This window comes from Seriola aureovittata, chromosome 1 (assembly GCF_021018895.1).
Source record: "Seriola aureovittata isolate HTS-2021-v1 ecotype China chromosome 1, ASM2101889v1, whole genome shotgun sequence".
Classification (NCBI taxonomy): Eukaryota; Metazoa; Chordata; class Actinopteri; order Carangiformes; family Carangidae; genus Seriola; species Seriola aureovittata.
The window spans coordinates 31,417,916-31,435,341 of NC_079364.1; the positions used below are offsets into that span (position 1 = coordinate 31,417,916).

The 17,426-nt window shown below is 40.9% G+C and overlaps 1 protein-coding gene across 4 annotated transcripts in view; it reads left to right on the forward strand.

Annotated features, from left to right (window-relative positions):
• Nucleotides 1-17,426, forward strand: part of adamts17 (ADAM metallopeptidase with thrombospondin type 1 motif, 17) — a 135,412-nt gene that overhangs the window by 4,927 nt on the left and 113,059 nt on the right. For all 4 annotated transcript variants that reach the window (XM_056378470.1, XM_056378463.1, XM_056378480.1 and 1 more), the window contains exon 3: nucleotides 14,204-14,375. In XM_056378470.1, coding sequence (XP_056234445.1) covers nucleotides 14,204-14,375 — 172 coding nt within the window. The remainder of the gene's footprint in view (nucleotides 1-14,203; nucleotides 14,376-17,426) is intronic.

The window sequence follows — 17,426 nt, forward strand, 5'->3', positions numbered from 1 at the left end:
TCAGCTTTTCAAAAAATCAAGTTGGAAGGAATTTGAAGTGGCACGTACTTCATTCGAACTAATTCAACACACAATCCATATTCCGTACTAGCCCCCCCCCTGCTTATAAATCTTGATATCTTACTGGTGAAGGCCTTTATTAAAAGCCTCTGGCAAGAGTCCTGAGGATAAGTCTGTTGGCACTCAGATGAGATTGTACAGTTGGTGTTGCTCCTCTTGTTTCTGGTGCTGCATTGCTTCTCTTAGGTGGCAAACTAACAGGCAAATCCTCAGATTTGTTGTTGTTGTAGAGCAGTGGTTGGCAACTGGCGGCTTGTGTGCCAAAACTGGCCTGCCAGCAATATCTGGCCAACCAGATTATTTTGATAATCTGATTTTCTTTTTTTAAATCTTACAATATTGGACTGACAGTCCACATTTAACTATAATGTCCCCCACCTCTCCCCCCACCTGAAGATGCTCATTATACTTTTATCCATATTGAGAGTGAACGACGGACACAACAGTCACATCAGGCGGCTCATCAGGCTGCTCTGCAGTCAGTGCACAGAGCCTGGTACTAGAATAGATCACCCTCATGGCAGCATCAGTTACCTACAGAATCCCTTCCTCTTAAGCCATTTTGCAAAAAAAAAAAAAAAAAAAATAGCATGCAATGCTTTATTTCAAAACTTTTGTGAGCTTTAATTCCGAAAAGTTCTTATAGGTAGTTCCAAAGGTTCTGTTACTTGCTTGACAGACCTCAGAAATAATGGACATACGATGTGTAATTGAATAAAAATAACACCAGTTCAGTCAAACAGTCAAACGTATGATGTGTCTGTGGGCCACAGCGCCACACAGATCAGGTACAAAGCAAATTCCAGTCGCATTTTTATTAATCTATTTCCTAAATTAGCCTTTGATTATGTTCGGCCCACATTCTAATGGATTACAAAAAATTTGCCCGAGGGTAAACTTGCTTGACGACCCTTGTTGTAGAGTAAGGCAACGCTTTTGCTAATCATTTTGAAGAACCCAAAATACGTCAAAACACTGCTTGTTGAATGCTTCTGTGTCGTGATTATTATCCAACCTGCCAGTTCAGCATTTTCCTCCATTTGTGTTTATCAGCTTAGTTTACTGGTTAACAGGGCATGCAATAGGTCAATCTGAAGGCAAACTACTTCGAGTGGTCTCATTCACTTAGAGTCTATAAATCTCAAATTCAAAAAGATCATTACAGTTTGAATATTTAATTTTTTTCCCCAAGTTTGAATGAATGTCCGAATGCGAATAAAAAGTGCCTAACACAGGCTTAGCACCCTGGCACACACACACACTGTTCATTTGTCATGATTGCACAGTGGCACTGGTAGTCAGTTTTATTGGAGTTGTTAAATCAGCAGCATGTGTTTGGCTGAGGCTCAAGCCAAGCAAAGCCTGCTGATACCTTGTCCTTATGTGGATGAAGTGTTCTCATATTTGTATCAGTGGAGCAGAGTAGTGGCAGTGGACACATTGGACCTTATTAGTGCCTCCAGCAGGGCATCTATTAATGCAGCAGAACAAAGTAATATACAGATGTAGCCAAAATTATTGGTACCCTTCCACTTAAAAAAAGAAAAAAACACAATTTTCTCCAAAATCAGTTGAAACTAACAAAGTAATTGGCATCATCATATTTAGTAGAACAGACATGTTGCTTTTGATTGTCAGTGTGACAAATGAAAATAGCATGGAAAAAAATAACCTAATATTTCGTAGCACATTCTTTTAAAGGTCCATATAGTTTAAACGTGGATGTCATGTTTTCTTTGATTATAAAGCAGGTCTAGGTTCTATATTAATACTGTGAAAGTATCAAAGCCTGAGTCCACAGAGAAATGCACACAGCCTGTATTCAGAAACTGAGCCTTAAAACCAGCTGTCAGGACTTCTGTAATTTTGTGATGTCACAACAACGCAGTCACTGCTCTCAGCCATGCCCCAAGCCCTGCCCAGTGTGTACCTGAAATTTTCTATATTTTCATTGGATCGCTCAGAAAACAGTTAGTCAATCAGAAGAGAGGCTCAGAGCCTCCTGTCTTCTGATTGGCTCACTGACCTATTGTTACCAGAGCTCCAGAGAGAAGACTGAGAAAGGGGGTTGTAAAACTACATTGAGATGGTTTTTGGTTCTTAAAACCACAAATATATCTTCTTATGGATGAACAGACTAAAACACTAACCCTAACCCTTCAAATATAACTACCACATATAAAATATGGGAATTTGAAGGCAGATCACTGCAATCAATCACCTTGTGGAGCTTTTAATGAGACTGCAGTCCTCAGCTGCTCGTTTGGTCCAGTCTTCTTCACTAAACTGATCCAGTTCTCTCAGGTCTGATGATTGCCCTCGAGTTTCAGACGTTTTCGTTGATGTTCAGTTGGATTAAAATCAGGACTCATAACAGGCCACTTCAGAGCCCAGTGTTTTCTTCTCATCCATTCTTGGCTGCTTTTAGATGTATTGTTTTGGGTCATTAACCTGTTGGAGGAGCCATGACCTGCAGCTGAGACAGAGCTCTGACACCGGGCAGCATGTTTCTCTAGATCACCTTGGTGATCTGATTTCATCGTGTCCTGCACAGATTCAAGTCTCTCTGTGCCAGATGCAGCAAAGCAGCCCCATAACATAACTGAGCCTCCTCCATGTTTCACTTTGGGGATGGTGTTTTATTTCATCTGTGAACATGCAGCTGATCTGAGTTACCAAAAAGCTCTATTTATTTCCAAAGAACATTCTCACAGAAGCATTGTGGCTCATCAACATGCATTTTAGTAAAGTCTAGTTATTTTTTTGTTTCTCTTTCAAAGAGGGCTCTTCCTCGGTCGTCTTTTATGGAGGCCACTTACATTCTTTGTAGCTTCATGTTGGAGATCAGCTTGCATCTGTTGTGAAGTATTCCTTGGTTATTTTTCCAACATCCAAACTATCCTGTTCAATCTGGGGTAGGTTATCCAGGGAGGTTGACTACAGTCCCATCGACCTTTAACCTCTTAATATTAGCAACTGTGGTCAGAGGAACATCGAGCTGTTTGGAGATGGTCTTGGGGCCTTAACCGTGACCATGCCTGGCAAATATTTACTTCCTTATCTCCTCAGACAACTCTCCTCTCTCACACAATGATACCAAACAGCTCTGTGAGGACCTTTCTCCATTTAGATAGGCTGAATGACTGATTATAAGATTGAAGACACCTCTGACACTAGTTGAAGATAATAGTCTGCTGGAAATATCACTACAATCCAGTTATTTATCAGCACTTCTGAGGGTTACAAATAATTTTATTCAGGCCATTTCAGAAGATCTTTCCAGAATAAACAGGATTTCATTTTCACAGTTTCCTTGTTTTACTATCTGAAATGAGAGGCATGCAGGTATGCATGACATAAGAAATTTAATTTCAACACTTTTTCAGAAGAACCAAGCATCGTTCCAATGAGGTTTTAGAGCACCAACACTTCTGGGCACGTCTGTATGACCGGGACAATATTTAGCATATCTATGAAGTTCCAACCATTTCTTATTGCTGTATTTGTTAGAGGAGTTAATCTGAAGTACGTATATTAAAACAATAAGGAAACAGTTGCAGTTTCAACAAAATCATTATTTTATCTCAAGGAGTTCAAACACCGTCTACTCTGCAGATAGAGCCCACGGTGTGTGAGGTACGGATAATACAACTGATAAAACAGCACTGCTTGTCGTTGTTGTCCAATATTATTTCATCACTGATCTGTGCATATTAGCATACAGTGGCTTCAGAAAGTATTCAGAGCCCATTTTTGCCCATCAATCTAGATGCAATAATCCAGAATGACAAAGTGAAAAGAAGTTGTTAGAATTTTTACTAATTTATTAAAAATCTAAAACTGAAATGTGTCATTTAGAAAAGTATTCAGACCCTTAATTCAGCACTTTGTTGAACCCTCTTTGGCAGCAACTTTGAGTCTTCTTGGGCAAGTCTCTACAAGTTTTGCTCACCTGCATTTGGGCAGTTTATCCCATTTGCACTGGCAGATCCTGTGAAGCTCCCTCAGATTGGATGAGAAGTGCCATCTTCAGGTTTCTCCACAAATGATCTATGGGGTTTAAGTCTGGGCTTTGGGTTTCTCAAGGACAGTAAGAGACTTGTCCTGAAGCCACTCCTCCGTTGTCTTGGCTTCATAATTCAGGTCACTCTCGTGTTGTGACCCCATTCTCAAGTAGTGTGCGCTCTGGAGCAGGTTTTCTTTAAGGACCTCTCTTTATTTGGCTGCATTCGTTTTGACCAGTCTCCCAGTTCCTGAAACTGAGAGGCCACCCCGCAGCATGATGCTGCCATCATCATCTTCACTGTAGGGATGGTATTACCAAGGTGATGAGCAGTGCCTGGTGTTTGGCTGTCAGTATTTGGAGTTCTGCCCAAAGAGTTCTCATCAGTTCAGAGAATCATATTACTGTTTTGGCTGTCAAATGCCTTTTACTCGAAGTTGCTCCCATCTAGATAGATAGATAGATAGATAGATAGATAGATAGATAGATAGATAGTCTCAATATACAAGCGATAAAGTTGTGCAATCAGAGTTTGGTTCAACTATAAACTATAAGGTGAGAGTTGTGACTGTTCTCTGTCCGACAGAGGTGCTGAGTTCTAAAGAGTTGTGCAAAATAGTTGTCTCGGACAGGACAGATTTCCTCTTATGAATGTCCAGTAAGTGGTGGAGAGGGTGTTCAGGATTATTCATAATGGATAGCATTTGTTCAGTGTCCTCTCCACCACCACTTCGAAGGTATATGGTCTGTAGCCAATTACAGAACAATTACAATTACAGCCTTCTTAATCAGTTTATCCAGTCAGTTTTTGTCACTGGCTCCAGTGAAGTACAGCTCACTGGCCACAACAGACTGGTAGATTTCCAACATCCTGCTGCACAAGTTGAAGGATCTCAGATTCCACAGGCCTCCCCCTTCTTATATACATAAAAGCCTGATTGATGGAGTGCTGCTGAGATGGTCATCCCTCTGACAGGTCACCTCCCTGACCAAGGAACTTCTTGCCTGGTTACACAGACAGCCAACTCAAGAAAGTATCCCAGTTATTGAGGCCATGTTGTCCTGGGAACACTCAGAGGTTTAGAAATGGTTTATAACCTTACTTTGATCTATGTCAAACCACAATTTTATCAAAGGTTTACAGAGAGTTCCTTGAACTTCATGGCTTTGATTTTGTCCCGATCTGCGGTGTGACTTGTGGGAACTCATATACACAGCTGTATGTCTTTCTAAACTATGTCCAGTAAATTCAGTTTGGAGGTGGACTCCAGTAAACTTCTAGACACATCTCAAGGATCATTAAAGCAAACAGGATGCACCTGAGAAAATGATGTGAATCATAAGCTGTGACCTTCACAGTCACCAGATCTCAACCCAGTTGAACACCTATGGGAGATTTTGTAGCGACAAGTTATACAGCGCACTCCACCACCAGTCTTGTGCAAGTTCACACTTTAAAAGAACTAGCTCAAAGTTCAGTTCATACTGATGAAAATTAACTAGTTCACGTTCATTTGTTCTGATATTCTTTTTCAATTCTAACCATCCATCACCAGCCCCAAATCATTGCCACTTCCAACTAAATGAATTATTGTATACCACTGAAGAATCACAGACATGAGTTATATTTAAAATCCATATATAAATATAATTCGTCTGAGTTTTCACTTGTTTGTTCATAAAACTGCTTCAAATGCTCAAACAAACTGGCTTCAGCAGTAGTAACGTTTGTACCGCCTGTACTGCTAGCACCAGCAAAGCTGGGCCGTGTCTATGGAGACGTTATGTGGCGTGCCGCAAAACTGACATAATACGTAAGCTAAAACTGTCGTAAAATGGAAAATGCTCACGTTCATCATTTGTAAACTGATTCATCCTATTCTGTCCACCAACACCATCAAAACACCACATGAGGGAATATCTTTAGGAAGATGGTGTTCATCCTCCAGTGGACTCCAGAGACAGAAAATCAATGCCAAGGAGCATTAAAACTGTTCTGACCCAACACCTTACTAAGAAACTTTATATTGGTTTCTCCTTTTATTTGTCACTGGTCTGTACTTCATCATATTGTCCAACCTTACAAGGAATGGTCCGATATTTAGGGACTGTCCTCCAAGAGTAAGAAAAACAAGAGTATCAATCATTTGTTCAGACCTCTGTTTATGCTAAACTGACCTCTAGTGGTTACATTAATGATGGTTGTTGTGTGTCGTAGGCCAAGTAGTTTTTGTGCCAAATCCTCATAAAAGATGTTGTCCTGCTGATGTCAACATGGGCCCATACAAAGTCATTGAGAAACTCCAAAGTCTTGCGGTTGTTTGTTCAAAGACTGGTATGTTGGCTTTAAAGGAAGGAGACACAGTTTTTCTGTCTTATCAAATTAGATGAGAAAATCCAGTGTAGAGATTGGCCCAGTGTGTTATTATCCTTACTTAGCACAAGAAGGGGAAAATGTGATACAAGAAAACATCCACCAAAATTGTCAATAAAGAGTTGTATCTTTCAGAGCTTCTTTTTATGCCTCTGCACCAGCGACAGCCATATTGTCTTTGGGTTGTCCGTCCGTCTGTCCCATTCTCGTGAACACAATATCTCAGTAACGCCTTGACGAAACTTCTTAAAATTAGGCACAAACATTCACCAGGACTCAAGGATGAACTAATTGTACTTTGGTGGACAAAGTCATAATGACCTCACAAAACATGGTTTTGGTCTTGTGAACACAATATCTCTGTAACACCTTGAAGGAATTTCTTCAAATTTGGTACAAATGTTCACTTGGAGTCAAGGATGAACTAGTTACATTTTAGTGCTCAAAGGTCAAAGGTCAAGGTCAGTCTGAACTCACAAAACACTTTTTAGCCGTTACTCAATACTTGATACAGCAATTATTAAAAAAATTTCACACAAATGGTTCATATTTTATGTGACTCTGGATAAACAGGGATGTAACCTGAAACTAGTCTGAGTGGAGGAGGCAGAAACCCACAAGGAGGTGATTCTAGTTTTTAAGTCTTTTGTGGCAACTCTCATTTCTCAACAGTCAGATCTCATTACAGTCAAGTCCAAGTAAAGTTTGAAATCCTTTTCTGCTTTTATCAGCATTAAGTGAACACTGAAACCGTGTGACCCCACCATGAGGACAGTAATACCGATGCAGTTTCATATCCTTAAAGTCATGTTATAGGTGTGCATGGTCGCTGTCCATCTTTCTCCACCACACACTTCTATAAATAGTATCTTAAAACCATGTTTGCAAAACTTCTTCTGTGGCATCAGATAACCCTAACCCCAGCAGCAGCAGCAACAGCAGCAGCAGCTGAAGCTTGGAGTAATCCCAGACTTAAACGTAAGATGAGATAGAAGTTTATTTATCTGTGTGGAGAAACTAGGACATTAAAGCAGTGGGAATATTACAGCAGAGAACAATATTGTCTCATTATATACACAAATTGTGGCTGAACCTAATAATAAACAGAAAGTATGGGAAAGACCATTAGTTCTAATATTTAGAGTCCCTCACAATGCTGATGTTACGCACAGAAGTGATTTCTTACTTGATTCACTGTAACACTGACGAGATGAAATCAAACTCCGCCAGCTGAGGATGGAGGGATTTTAAATCAGATCCATCCAACCACAGCTGTCTTTGCATGGCTGTGATATACCTCTGTCTGCAGCTAATGCCTATGAATAGTATCATGTCCCCATGTTTGTGGAGCATTAGAAATGCTTTAATTCATCCTCCAGTCCATGCTGGCTAACAGAATTTGTCAGCCTTGAGGCTCAGCTGGGAACTGAGTGTCTGCAGAAACGTTGCTGCCCTATTTTATGGCATACCACTCTGCTCTTGTCAGAGCAGGCCTGTTCCTGGTGGCTGCACTGCGACTGCTGCATTGAGTTGTTTGTCTTTGTTATTTGCAGAGACTGCACAAACTGCTGCTGGAAAGAGTGCAGAACGGTATTTTAACTGTTTGCACTTGACTTAACTTTGGCATCAGAGCTGATTTGATAGATCGACTTACTTCATCATGTTTTTTGGAGAGTGTCTTGATTTCAGGAACAAGAGATTTCCTTGTCGCTGGTATACGCCATCAAAGTGCTTGTGGGATACACACCTCTCTGATGTCAGATTAGGTGGGGCGCTGCGTCCAACAATCAAAATCTACTATCTGACATTTACAACCACTTTGTGCACGAAACGAGCCAGGGTTTGAACTTAAACTTTCAATTATTACACAACTATTTCTGTCAACAATTGAGTGAAATACTCTGATTATCTTCCCCACATCTAAACAATATGGCGATATCAGTTATGCAGTTCAGCTGGCCGCACTACTGACTTAGTTTGGCTAAACCCCCATATTCATGTGAGGCCCTTTTTTTAATAAAATTTAAGGTTACGCCACTGCCATTTGTAACCCACTGAAGTGTTTGGGTTGTTAAATGTCACATCTCTTGGCCATTTTTTCTGCCATGATTTCATCAGATACATTATTTATTAACAAGACTTGGTAAAGCCCAGCTGACGGTGTTACATTAAATGACATCTCCTTTTGAATCACTTGCTTTTATGATTAATCAAATGAAATTATGATAAATTGCTCAGTCAGTGGAGGAATTGCTTAAAAGCACAAACTCTGGACAGTGTTTTAAACTCTGGTTATACTCTTGAAGGAGACTTGAAGATCTCTGTGAGGCGAATTTAGGGAAGATCTCCTCAAGTTTCAGAGACAGTCCAACAGAACCAGCGCTTCCCTCAAAACCTCCCAGGAACGCTGGTCAACGACACATCACTGAGATCCCCAAACGTCCCAGTCAGAGTGACCTGCAAACATTAAACCTGAAGATAAGGAAATCCTCATCTCCTGCAAGGACCTGCAGTCAGAAGACTGACCCTGTTACCTTTGACCCTTCAAGCTCCTTTGTCTGGTTTGCATCCCATTGTGGAACGCAATCACAACTTGGATAAACATTACGTGATCATTTACTATAATAACTCACCAGTCACCCACAGAGACCAGCTGGTACCCGTTTTTAATCTCACTGTGGAGCAGATTACAAGGCAAAGAAGTGTAAAAGCAAACTACAGCTTGAGAGTTAGAACTACCACCAAGAACCAAGACTTGTTAGACATGTCATGTCCCAGTGACACAGTCCAGAACACCAACAAACATATAGTCCAGTCACACACACACACACACAAATGGAGCACACTGCCCCTGTAAAACAAGAGTACAGTGAAACCTACCCACTCTTAAACGTAGTCCTTGTTTAGATTCTGCAACGAGGTTGCAGAGAAGAGAGGAAGATCCAGATCCTGCTGCTCCAGAGTCAGAGATACCTGCAGAATGAGGAGAGAGAGAGAGAGAGAGAGAGAGAGAGAGAGAGAGAGAGAGAGAGAGAGAGAGAGAGAGAGAGAGAGAGAGAGAGAGAGAGAGAGAGAGAGAGAGAGAGAGAGAGAGAGAGAGAGAGAGAAGCACAAACTACAGAAGAGAGAAGATACAACGTTAATGACAGCAGTTTGATATAGTCATATGGAGAGACCCAGACAGACAGAGACACAAAGACAGACGGACAGAGACAGAGAAGTTCCCCCAGCAGTCTAAGCCTATAGCAGCATTAGTAAGGGATGGTTGAAGGCTCATCTCTATCTATCTATCTATCTATCTATCTATCTATCTATCTATCTATCTATCTATCTATCTATCTATCTGTCCATCTGTCCATCCATCCATCCAGAGTGTTCTGTTCAGATAATGAGCTTTTTATGATATGATGGAGCTTGGTCATTAAGAGCTTTGTATGTACGGAGAAGGATTTTGAATTCTGTTCTGGAGCCAATGCAAAGACACCAATACAGGAGCGATATGATCTCTTTTCCTAGTTCCTGTCATTTTGGATCATTTTGAATGGGCCATCCCTGATAATAAAGAATTACAGTTGCCCAAATGCATGGACGAGTTTTTGAGCTTCCTTTTGAGACAGGATGTTTCTATTACTCTCTACAGAATCTGCATAAATCATGAGTGAAACCAACTTGCAACGAACTTGAAATGACAACACCAGAGAAATAAAGAGAAAATGCAGTTAAGCAGAACAGAAAATGGAAGAAAGCCTGAAAAGTCTAATGTCTGCTTATCAAACTGCAGTAAAAGAAGCGTCTGTATTTCTCCAACATCAACGAACTGTCAGAATCCTTTTCATAACCATTGATAAGAAATAAAGTGCTGGATATCAAAAAACCTTCTCCAGCTAATATCAGATCAGCAGCCAGAAACCCAGGTGTAATATTTAACAGTGACTTTTCATTAAAAAAAAATTTGAGTTAAATTGTGTTTTTATATTTTTTTATTACTCAAATTGATCTTCAGATGGTCATACATGCTTTTATATCAACGCACTCAGATTCGTTATCTTCAGCCAAAAAACGATTGCACACCAACTGAAAACAAGATCACACCACCTCTGTTTTTCCCTCTCTTCACTGGTTTCCAGTCAGTTTTAGAATTGACAGTTTTTACTGACTGCCTTTTAAAGCACGTCATGACTCAGCTCAGAGCTCAATAACTGAGTTGCTGCTCCTCTGTGAGGCAGAGTGCACCCTAAGGTCCTCAGGCAGGGCTCTGCTGGCTTATCCTAAGTCCTGACTGAAGACTAAAGGTGACCAGGCTCTAGCAGCCAGGGCCCCTCAGCTCTGGAGTCATGTTTCTGACCACCTGATAAATCTATGTTCAATATTCACTCCGTTTTAATCGTCACCATCTCCCGAGGCAAAACTGTCTCATTAGCTGCTAGGTGCTCCACGCCTCATGTCCTGTTTGGTGGTACACAAGGAACATGGGGGAGGTGCTACGAAGCAAGTTCAACAAACCCAGGATAACTTTTAGTTATCTGGGTTAACTCAACCTAATATTGCCCGTCCTGATAACCTGTACTACGAAGCTGGTTATCAACTGGCTCAGTTAACCCCGGGTTTATCTGTCCGACTAACAGCACGTTCTTGTGAAAGAGGCAGAGTTGCTAATTATAAACCAACATCAACAGTGCCATGAATAAAGTTCTTAATATGATATGAGAAGGAACACTGATACCCGCCGGTAAGTTCAGTTAACCACGTTGAAAAGTGACATTCAACAAGATGAAATGTGAATAATATGATCACATGACTGGAATAAAAATGTGCATGAATTATCATTATGTTTCTGATGATGAACAAACTGTTATGAACATGTGATGCAGATAAAGTTAATTAAAGTTAATATCAGACTGTTTCTGCTGCAGAGAGGAGAGAAAGAGGAGAGAAGTACTTGATGTCTGATGAGTCAGTCTGACTGAAATGTTTAAAAATCATAAATCAAATTTATAATCATGGTAAAAACAGTGTGTGGATCATTGTTCTAATCAAAGACATCAGAGGTTTGGTTTTTATTTCCAGTTGTGGTCTCAGAGTCTCCTCATGTTGTTCTGAGCTGCAGTGATGAAGAAGAGAGTAAAAGCTTCATCACTGTCAGGAATCCTGTCGGATTAAAGAATATCTGTTCAATTAAAATGAAGCTATAATAGTTATTATATTTATTTATTGTGATAAACTCTCCATGCAAGCTCTGTTATAAAACAGAGAGTGGACACATGCCGCTCTGGAACAGTAAAACTGATTCCACTGATTTATATAAATGTCTACCAATTGTTATTATTGATCACTTTATTGTAAACTCTTTTGTCCCTGTCAGGATCCTGTAGGAATGGTGACTCCATTTTTCCAGTGATTTGATTGGTCAGTAGTTCGGCTGTTGACAGGTTTTGATCTGATCCTCTGAAGTTAACCTGCATCGGAGCAGGTTAGAGGTTCAGCGTAAGTTACCATGGTGATTTACCCCAATAACAAGTGATCCACCGTCGTAGGACTGAAAACCCAGAGTTAAACCTGAAGTTATCTTGATAACCTCAGATCCTGCTTCATAGTGCAGGCCTCAGGGGCCAGATGCGTGAATGATGTGTAAACACAAAAACCAAGCGTACGCCATTTTCAGCACATAATTTGGTATTTAGAAACATGCGTATACACGGTTTTCCTGAGTGATCCAAGTTACAGTGAAGTGAAAATGCAAAAAAATAATCTCTTATTATTATCTGTGTAATTTTTTCTGTTTACACAGCAAAACAGAACACACGGCTTTATAATTCTGATGAAAAGAATGCGAATGTATATGTATAAATTGTGTGTACACGTAGTTTTATGCATCTGGCCCCAGGTGTGGAGCATGAAGAAGAACACACTCCTGATTGTGCCGGATCACCTATAGCATGCACTGTGACCACCACCCTCCTGTTCTTTTGACCTACTTTAAAAGTTTCTCCTGTTTACAACAGGAAAAGGGGTTGGACACCCACAGCAACGGGATGATTGATGTGATCACTTGTAAACATTGTAATTGTGTCAAACGGAGGAGGCACCCAAACTGTACAGTTGGCTGCATAATTATAGAGTCATCTGTTTCTACAGAACCTTCATTTATAAAGTTTAAAGTTTTGTATGTTGTTAAGCTGGGTACTGCTGCTCTCCAGGTTCCTCTTTTATTTATTACACTCCGACCTGTGTGCTAAAAGACACAACTTCTTGTACACTGCAGGGATTTTCCAAGGAAGTGCTATCAGACTGATTGTTGAGCCTCATTCATTGTAACTGCTGCAGATTGAATCATTGTTTTATATAAATAAGTAATCAACTGATTAGTGGGGCTTGTTGGGGCTATAAGCAGAATGAGAGGAATACCTGTAGACACTACTCAGGGTTAAAAGTACCGCCACCACCTGTGTATGTCTGTCAGGTAAAAAATAAATCTGTATTTTGATTTACAGTTAATATTCTCCTACAAAGACAGTCACCCTGTCTGTGATTTTCCTGCTATGACAAGTCAAATGTCTGCTGTGAAAAAGGCCTATTTACCCACATCTAACCAGTGCCACATAGAGTGTATCCTCCTATGTGTTACTGTTTGTGTCTGTAGTATATTAGTTATAAACCCAGGTGGTTTCAGCTGACAGAAGCATCCACAGTCAGCCTCTTCTGTATGTTGTTTTTCACCCAAAATGACTTTCATTAATGATTTTTGTGAATGAGTGTCGACCTGTCACTGCTTCTGTTAATATTTTCATGACCTCAGGTCATGGTGATCATCTGCACTATAAGGTGTCTAGATATTTCCACAGGAACCATTTTGTGTTTTCCCAGAAAACAGAAAGGCTTGTTAATGTGCTATGGAGTGATTTTCACAGGCGTGTCAGTTAGTAGTGTCATTAATCCTGAGGTGTTCCCTGCCTTCACTGACATGCGTGTGGATGGAGTATGTCTTTATGTCGAAGAGAAAAAAGAGAAGCACACACACACACACACACACACACACACACACACTGAAGCATAAGAGTAATGTGTTGTATGTGAAATATAGTATTAGTGATATGAGGACTGGTGTTGCGTGATTGCTGATTTTCAGTTCATGGCTCGTTTTTTTTCAGTCAGTTCTTTCATGCTGTGAGTTTGCGCAGCACGATGCTGCACAGTGTCAGCTGCCATTAAACTATGTCATACTTTGCTCAGCTGTGAACCTCAAAGGTGTTTCACTCGTGTGCCAGAGGATTTTTCTCAGAAAATACCAACCAGACGCTGTTACTGAGTTCCACTTGCAAACTCATTTTAAGTGTGTTTTGAGGATGTTGTGCCTGTGCCTTGCATATGCACCACATTGCACAACAGAAATGGTGCTAGTCTCAGAGCTGATTAAGATTTATACATAAATGTGGTGCAACAGCTCCAAAGAGGTGGAGAAAACAAACAAATGTCTCGTAATAATTCCTACAGTGCAAAATGGTTCATTAGGTTCTTCAGTGCCAAACGGTGCACTGTTAAATATAGCGTTCATTGTTTACGGTAAAACTATGTAATTGGGATGGAAAAGCTTTCATGAACTGGCTATAGGAAGAATTTCTATTGTGTTTAATCATTTGTTTTTTTTGTGACAAAGAAAACACAACAATCCCTAGCCATTAAAATTCTGTTCTCCTATATTCAAACCGGTCTCCTCAGGGTGCTCGTCACAGTTTCATCTTGTATATGTCTCTGTTGTGTGCACACAGACCGGGCTCGTTCAGATCGGGGAGGATAGCCTGTTCATTCAGCCGCTGGGGGAAAACGACCCGTCACAATCCTTCTCTGGACTAAAACACCGGCTGTCGCGACGCCGACGCTCCTCCAAGACCGGCTCCGCTCCGGACGCTGACCAGCCCAGCTACTGTGGGACTGTACAGGGTGAGTGACACAGAGGTGGATGGCTCAGGGTATGGGATCATTGTCACACTGATATCAGTGTTTGCTGAGGCCTCCTACATCATGATGGATGTGATGAACAGCTATTTATCAAGGTATGAATAATGATTTGTGAACGGTCAACATAAGGTGCCAAGACAGAAGCAAAAAACTATGAAAAAGACAATACAATACAAAACATCCAAACATGCATACATCCAAACTGTTTTGAGTCTGGTGTCAGCACGGATGGAGTCTGCAGAAATGGCAGTTGCATAGCAGATGCAATGGGATGGGAGAAAGCCCCCCCCCCCCCGATTAACCTCTCAGGTGTCCTCGCTATCCGTTACAGTGTGGTCACGTCATCGGTGCTGCAGTTTCTAAACCAGACAGTGATACATACAGGTCTATAGGTGCGCCTTGTTGAAGTGACAAAGCCGTCGGGACGAGCCGTCTGACATTTGCTGATGGTTCCTGTAGAGTTCACCGATGGCTGCGCTAGTTTTAGCATTAGCACTTGTGCTAGGCAGTCACTGTATTCGTACACCACAAACTTGTTTGGTAGATAAAAAAAAAAAAGTAAAATCACTAAAGTGTAAACATCAGTTTACAGACCTACCTCCTTCTTCAGCTCTGTATTACTGTACCCACTGTACATGTTTCCTGTTCAACGACATGAGTATTACTGACATTTCAGATGCACCCACTTTCAGTTTGACCTCCAGATAAATAGTTTCATCATCAGGATAAAGTTTTGGTTTGTTTCCAACCTGTTTGAATCTCTCGCTGCTCATGTTTCTTCACCTTGTAGTGAGAGAGATCTCAACAATGACATGGATGAGGACAGCCTTGTCAAAACCGACAGAAGTGATGGACGAAAACTGAATGACAATTACACCCACTGATGGTGCTGCTATAGCTCCTGGCTGTTGTGTAATGCTGCATAAATTCAAGCAGTGATTGTAGCAGCGTCTCCGATCAACCAGCAGAATGCCCTCATTGAACCGGTGAACTGATGCAATTCTCTTCATTTCTATGCTGACAACTCAATTCAACTTTCCTAAATCATGATTTTACAGACAGATTTTCTTGCTTGTTACACTCCTTCTTATACTTTTACAAGTAGTGCTTTGCAGATACGAGAAGGATTTTTATGCTTAAATCTTTTTTGGCGGAGAAACGGCTTCATACATATGGGTCAGATTACAGAGGACGGGATTCGTGTGATTTTTCAGAATCTTGGGAATGTTCCTTACACTCACCTCAAAAACCCTGGAACATTTTCCAAATCCCTCTGCAGTGATGTGCTCGCAGTGAGCTGTGTGAATGAACTACTGTCTGCCTCTCCACCCTCCGAGCTGAAATGGGCCAGTTGAACATCCCAGGGAAGCAATGCTAATAAATCATGGGTTTCGGAGCAGCATTTACTGCGATCTGCCACGCTTTGATGTTCATTCAGCTCCAGTGTGTTGCAAGAGAGGCTGTGTGGAATGCAGATGTTTCCTTATTTAATGTGCATCTCTTGTTGGAACCTGCTGACCCTCTTGCTGTTAACGCTATCAAACACACAGCAAACCCCACTCTCTGCTCTTTTGCATTAATAATGTGCATATTTTCCAAACCCTCAGTGTCTCTGTGCCAAGATTATCGATTTTTGTAGCGAGAGGAATTCACAGTCAGGATTTCTTTTTTCTTTTTTTTTTCAAAGCAGAGCAAAAGCTAGTCTCCTGGTTTTTGAATGACGGCAGTTTTTTTGTAGTGTGGAGCACACCTGAACACAGGATCCAGTCAAAAGCACTAATGACCAGCCTGGGAAGTCATGGAAAAGTTTAATTAGTTGCAGACTGGAGTTATAGTTATCCAAACATTTCTCTGAGCCGAGCACTGTTCTGGAGGCAGAATCAATGAGTGAAGCCAAAGAACCACATCACGCAGCCAGAAGCCTGAATTAAAAGTCTGCTGTAGGTTTGCTTGCTTTTACTCGCTCCTCAGTAGATATGCTTCAGTTTTACAGGAATATTCATTCTGAGACGAGCCAAAAATAACGTTAATGTTAGCTGACATGTAGTGGTGATCTGTCTGGATATACTATCTGCATCAGACAAAAACACATGTTAATGCAGGTGTGAATGCAGGAGAATGCATTGCCATTGTGTTGTGATTGGGCCTCACTCAGCTGTAAAGTCAATCTGTACATTGTCACCACTTTCTCTTTCATTTAATATTTATATCCTAATGTGAGATGGGAAAATGTCTTCACTGAGAAAGGCTCAAACATGCCCGCTCTTCCCTTGAAGACGTTGATGGTGTTGGACTTTTGTATGTGTGAAACGTCTGAAAAATCCACTGGTAGACTGTGTAGTAACAGTTACCAGATTAACCAGATTAATCTAATCCTGTAGTTTAAAAACTACATTTGTCTGAGGAGTGTTTCCACTGACGTCACTTTTCCATGTGATGTAACTCATACTCCAATCGAGGCTCATATGACTGAAGGTGAAGGTGTGACACAGGGAAAATAACAAACTTGAAACAGTAAAACTTCAGATCTGACAAGTGGAAATTAACTGTTGTTTTCTTTTAACCTTCAACCTCCAGATCAGACTGTGGTTGTACTGATCAGCTGAAAGTGTGAATGTGTCTAGAGGATGCAGCTCCTCTGTGTTCCGGATGTGCCGTCAGGTCTCTGTCGTGGTTTCAGTGGAAGCGTTCAGAACAGGGGTGGGCGATATATCGATTATGTATCGTGTCTTGTTCCACATGGGATGTAGCAAATGAGAATATTGTGAACATCAAGTATAAATTGTCACACAGTTGTTTTAAGACGCTTTATGTGTAACGTAAGTGGGGAGGCGTGAGTGTTTGTATCGGGAGCGGAGGGAACTGACGATGTGAAAAAGTGAAGCGCTAAAGCGAGTTTATCCGTGTTTAGAAATGGTAACACACAGAGCGAGAGAGAAAGAGAGAGAGAGACACAGTGCACTGGTAAAATACTGACCAACACCTGTTAAATTATTAACATAATATAATTATAACCAACATTGGGTTTCTGCT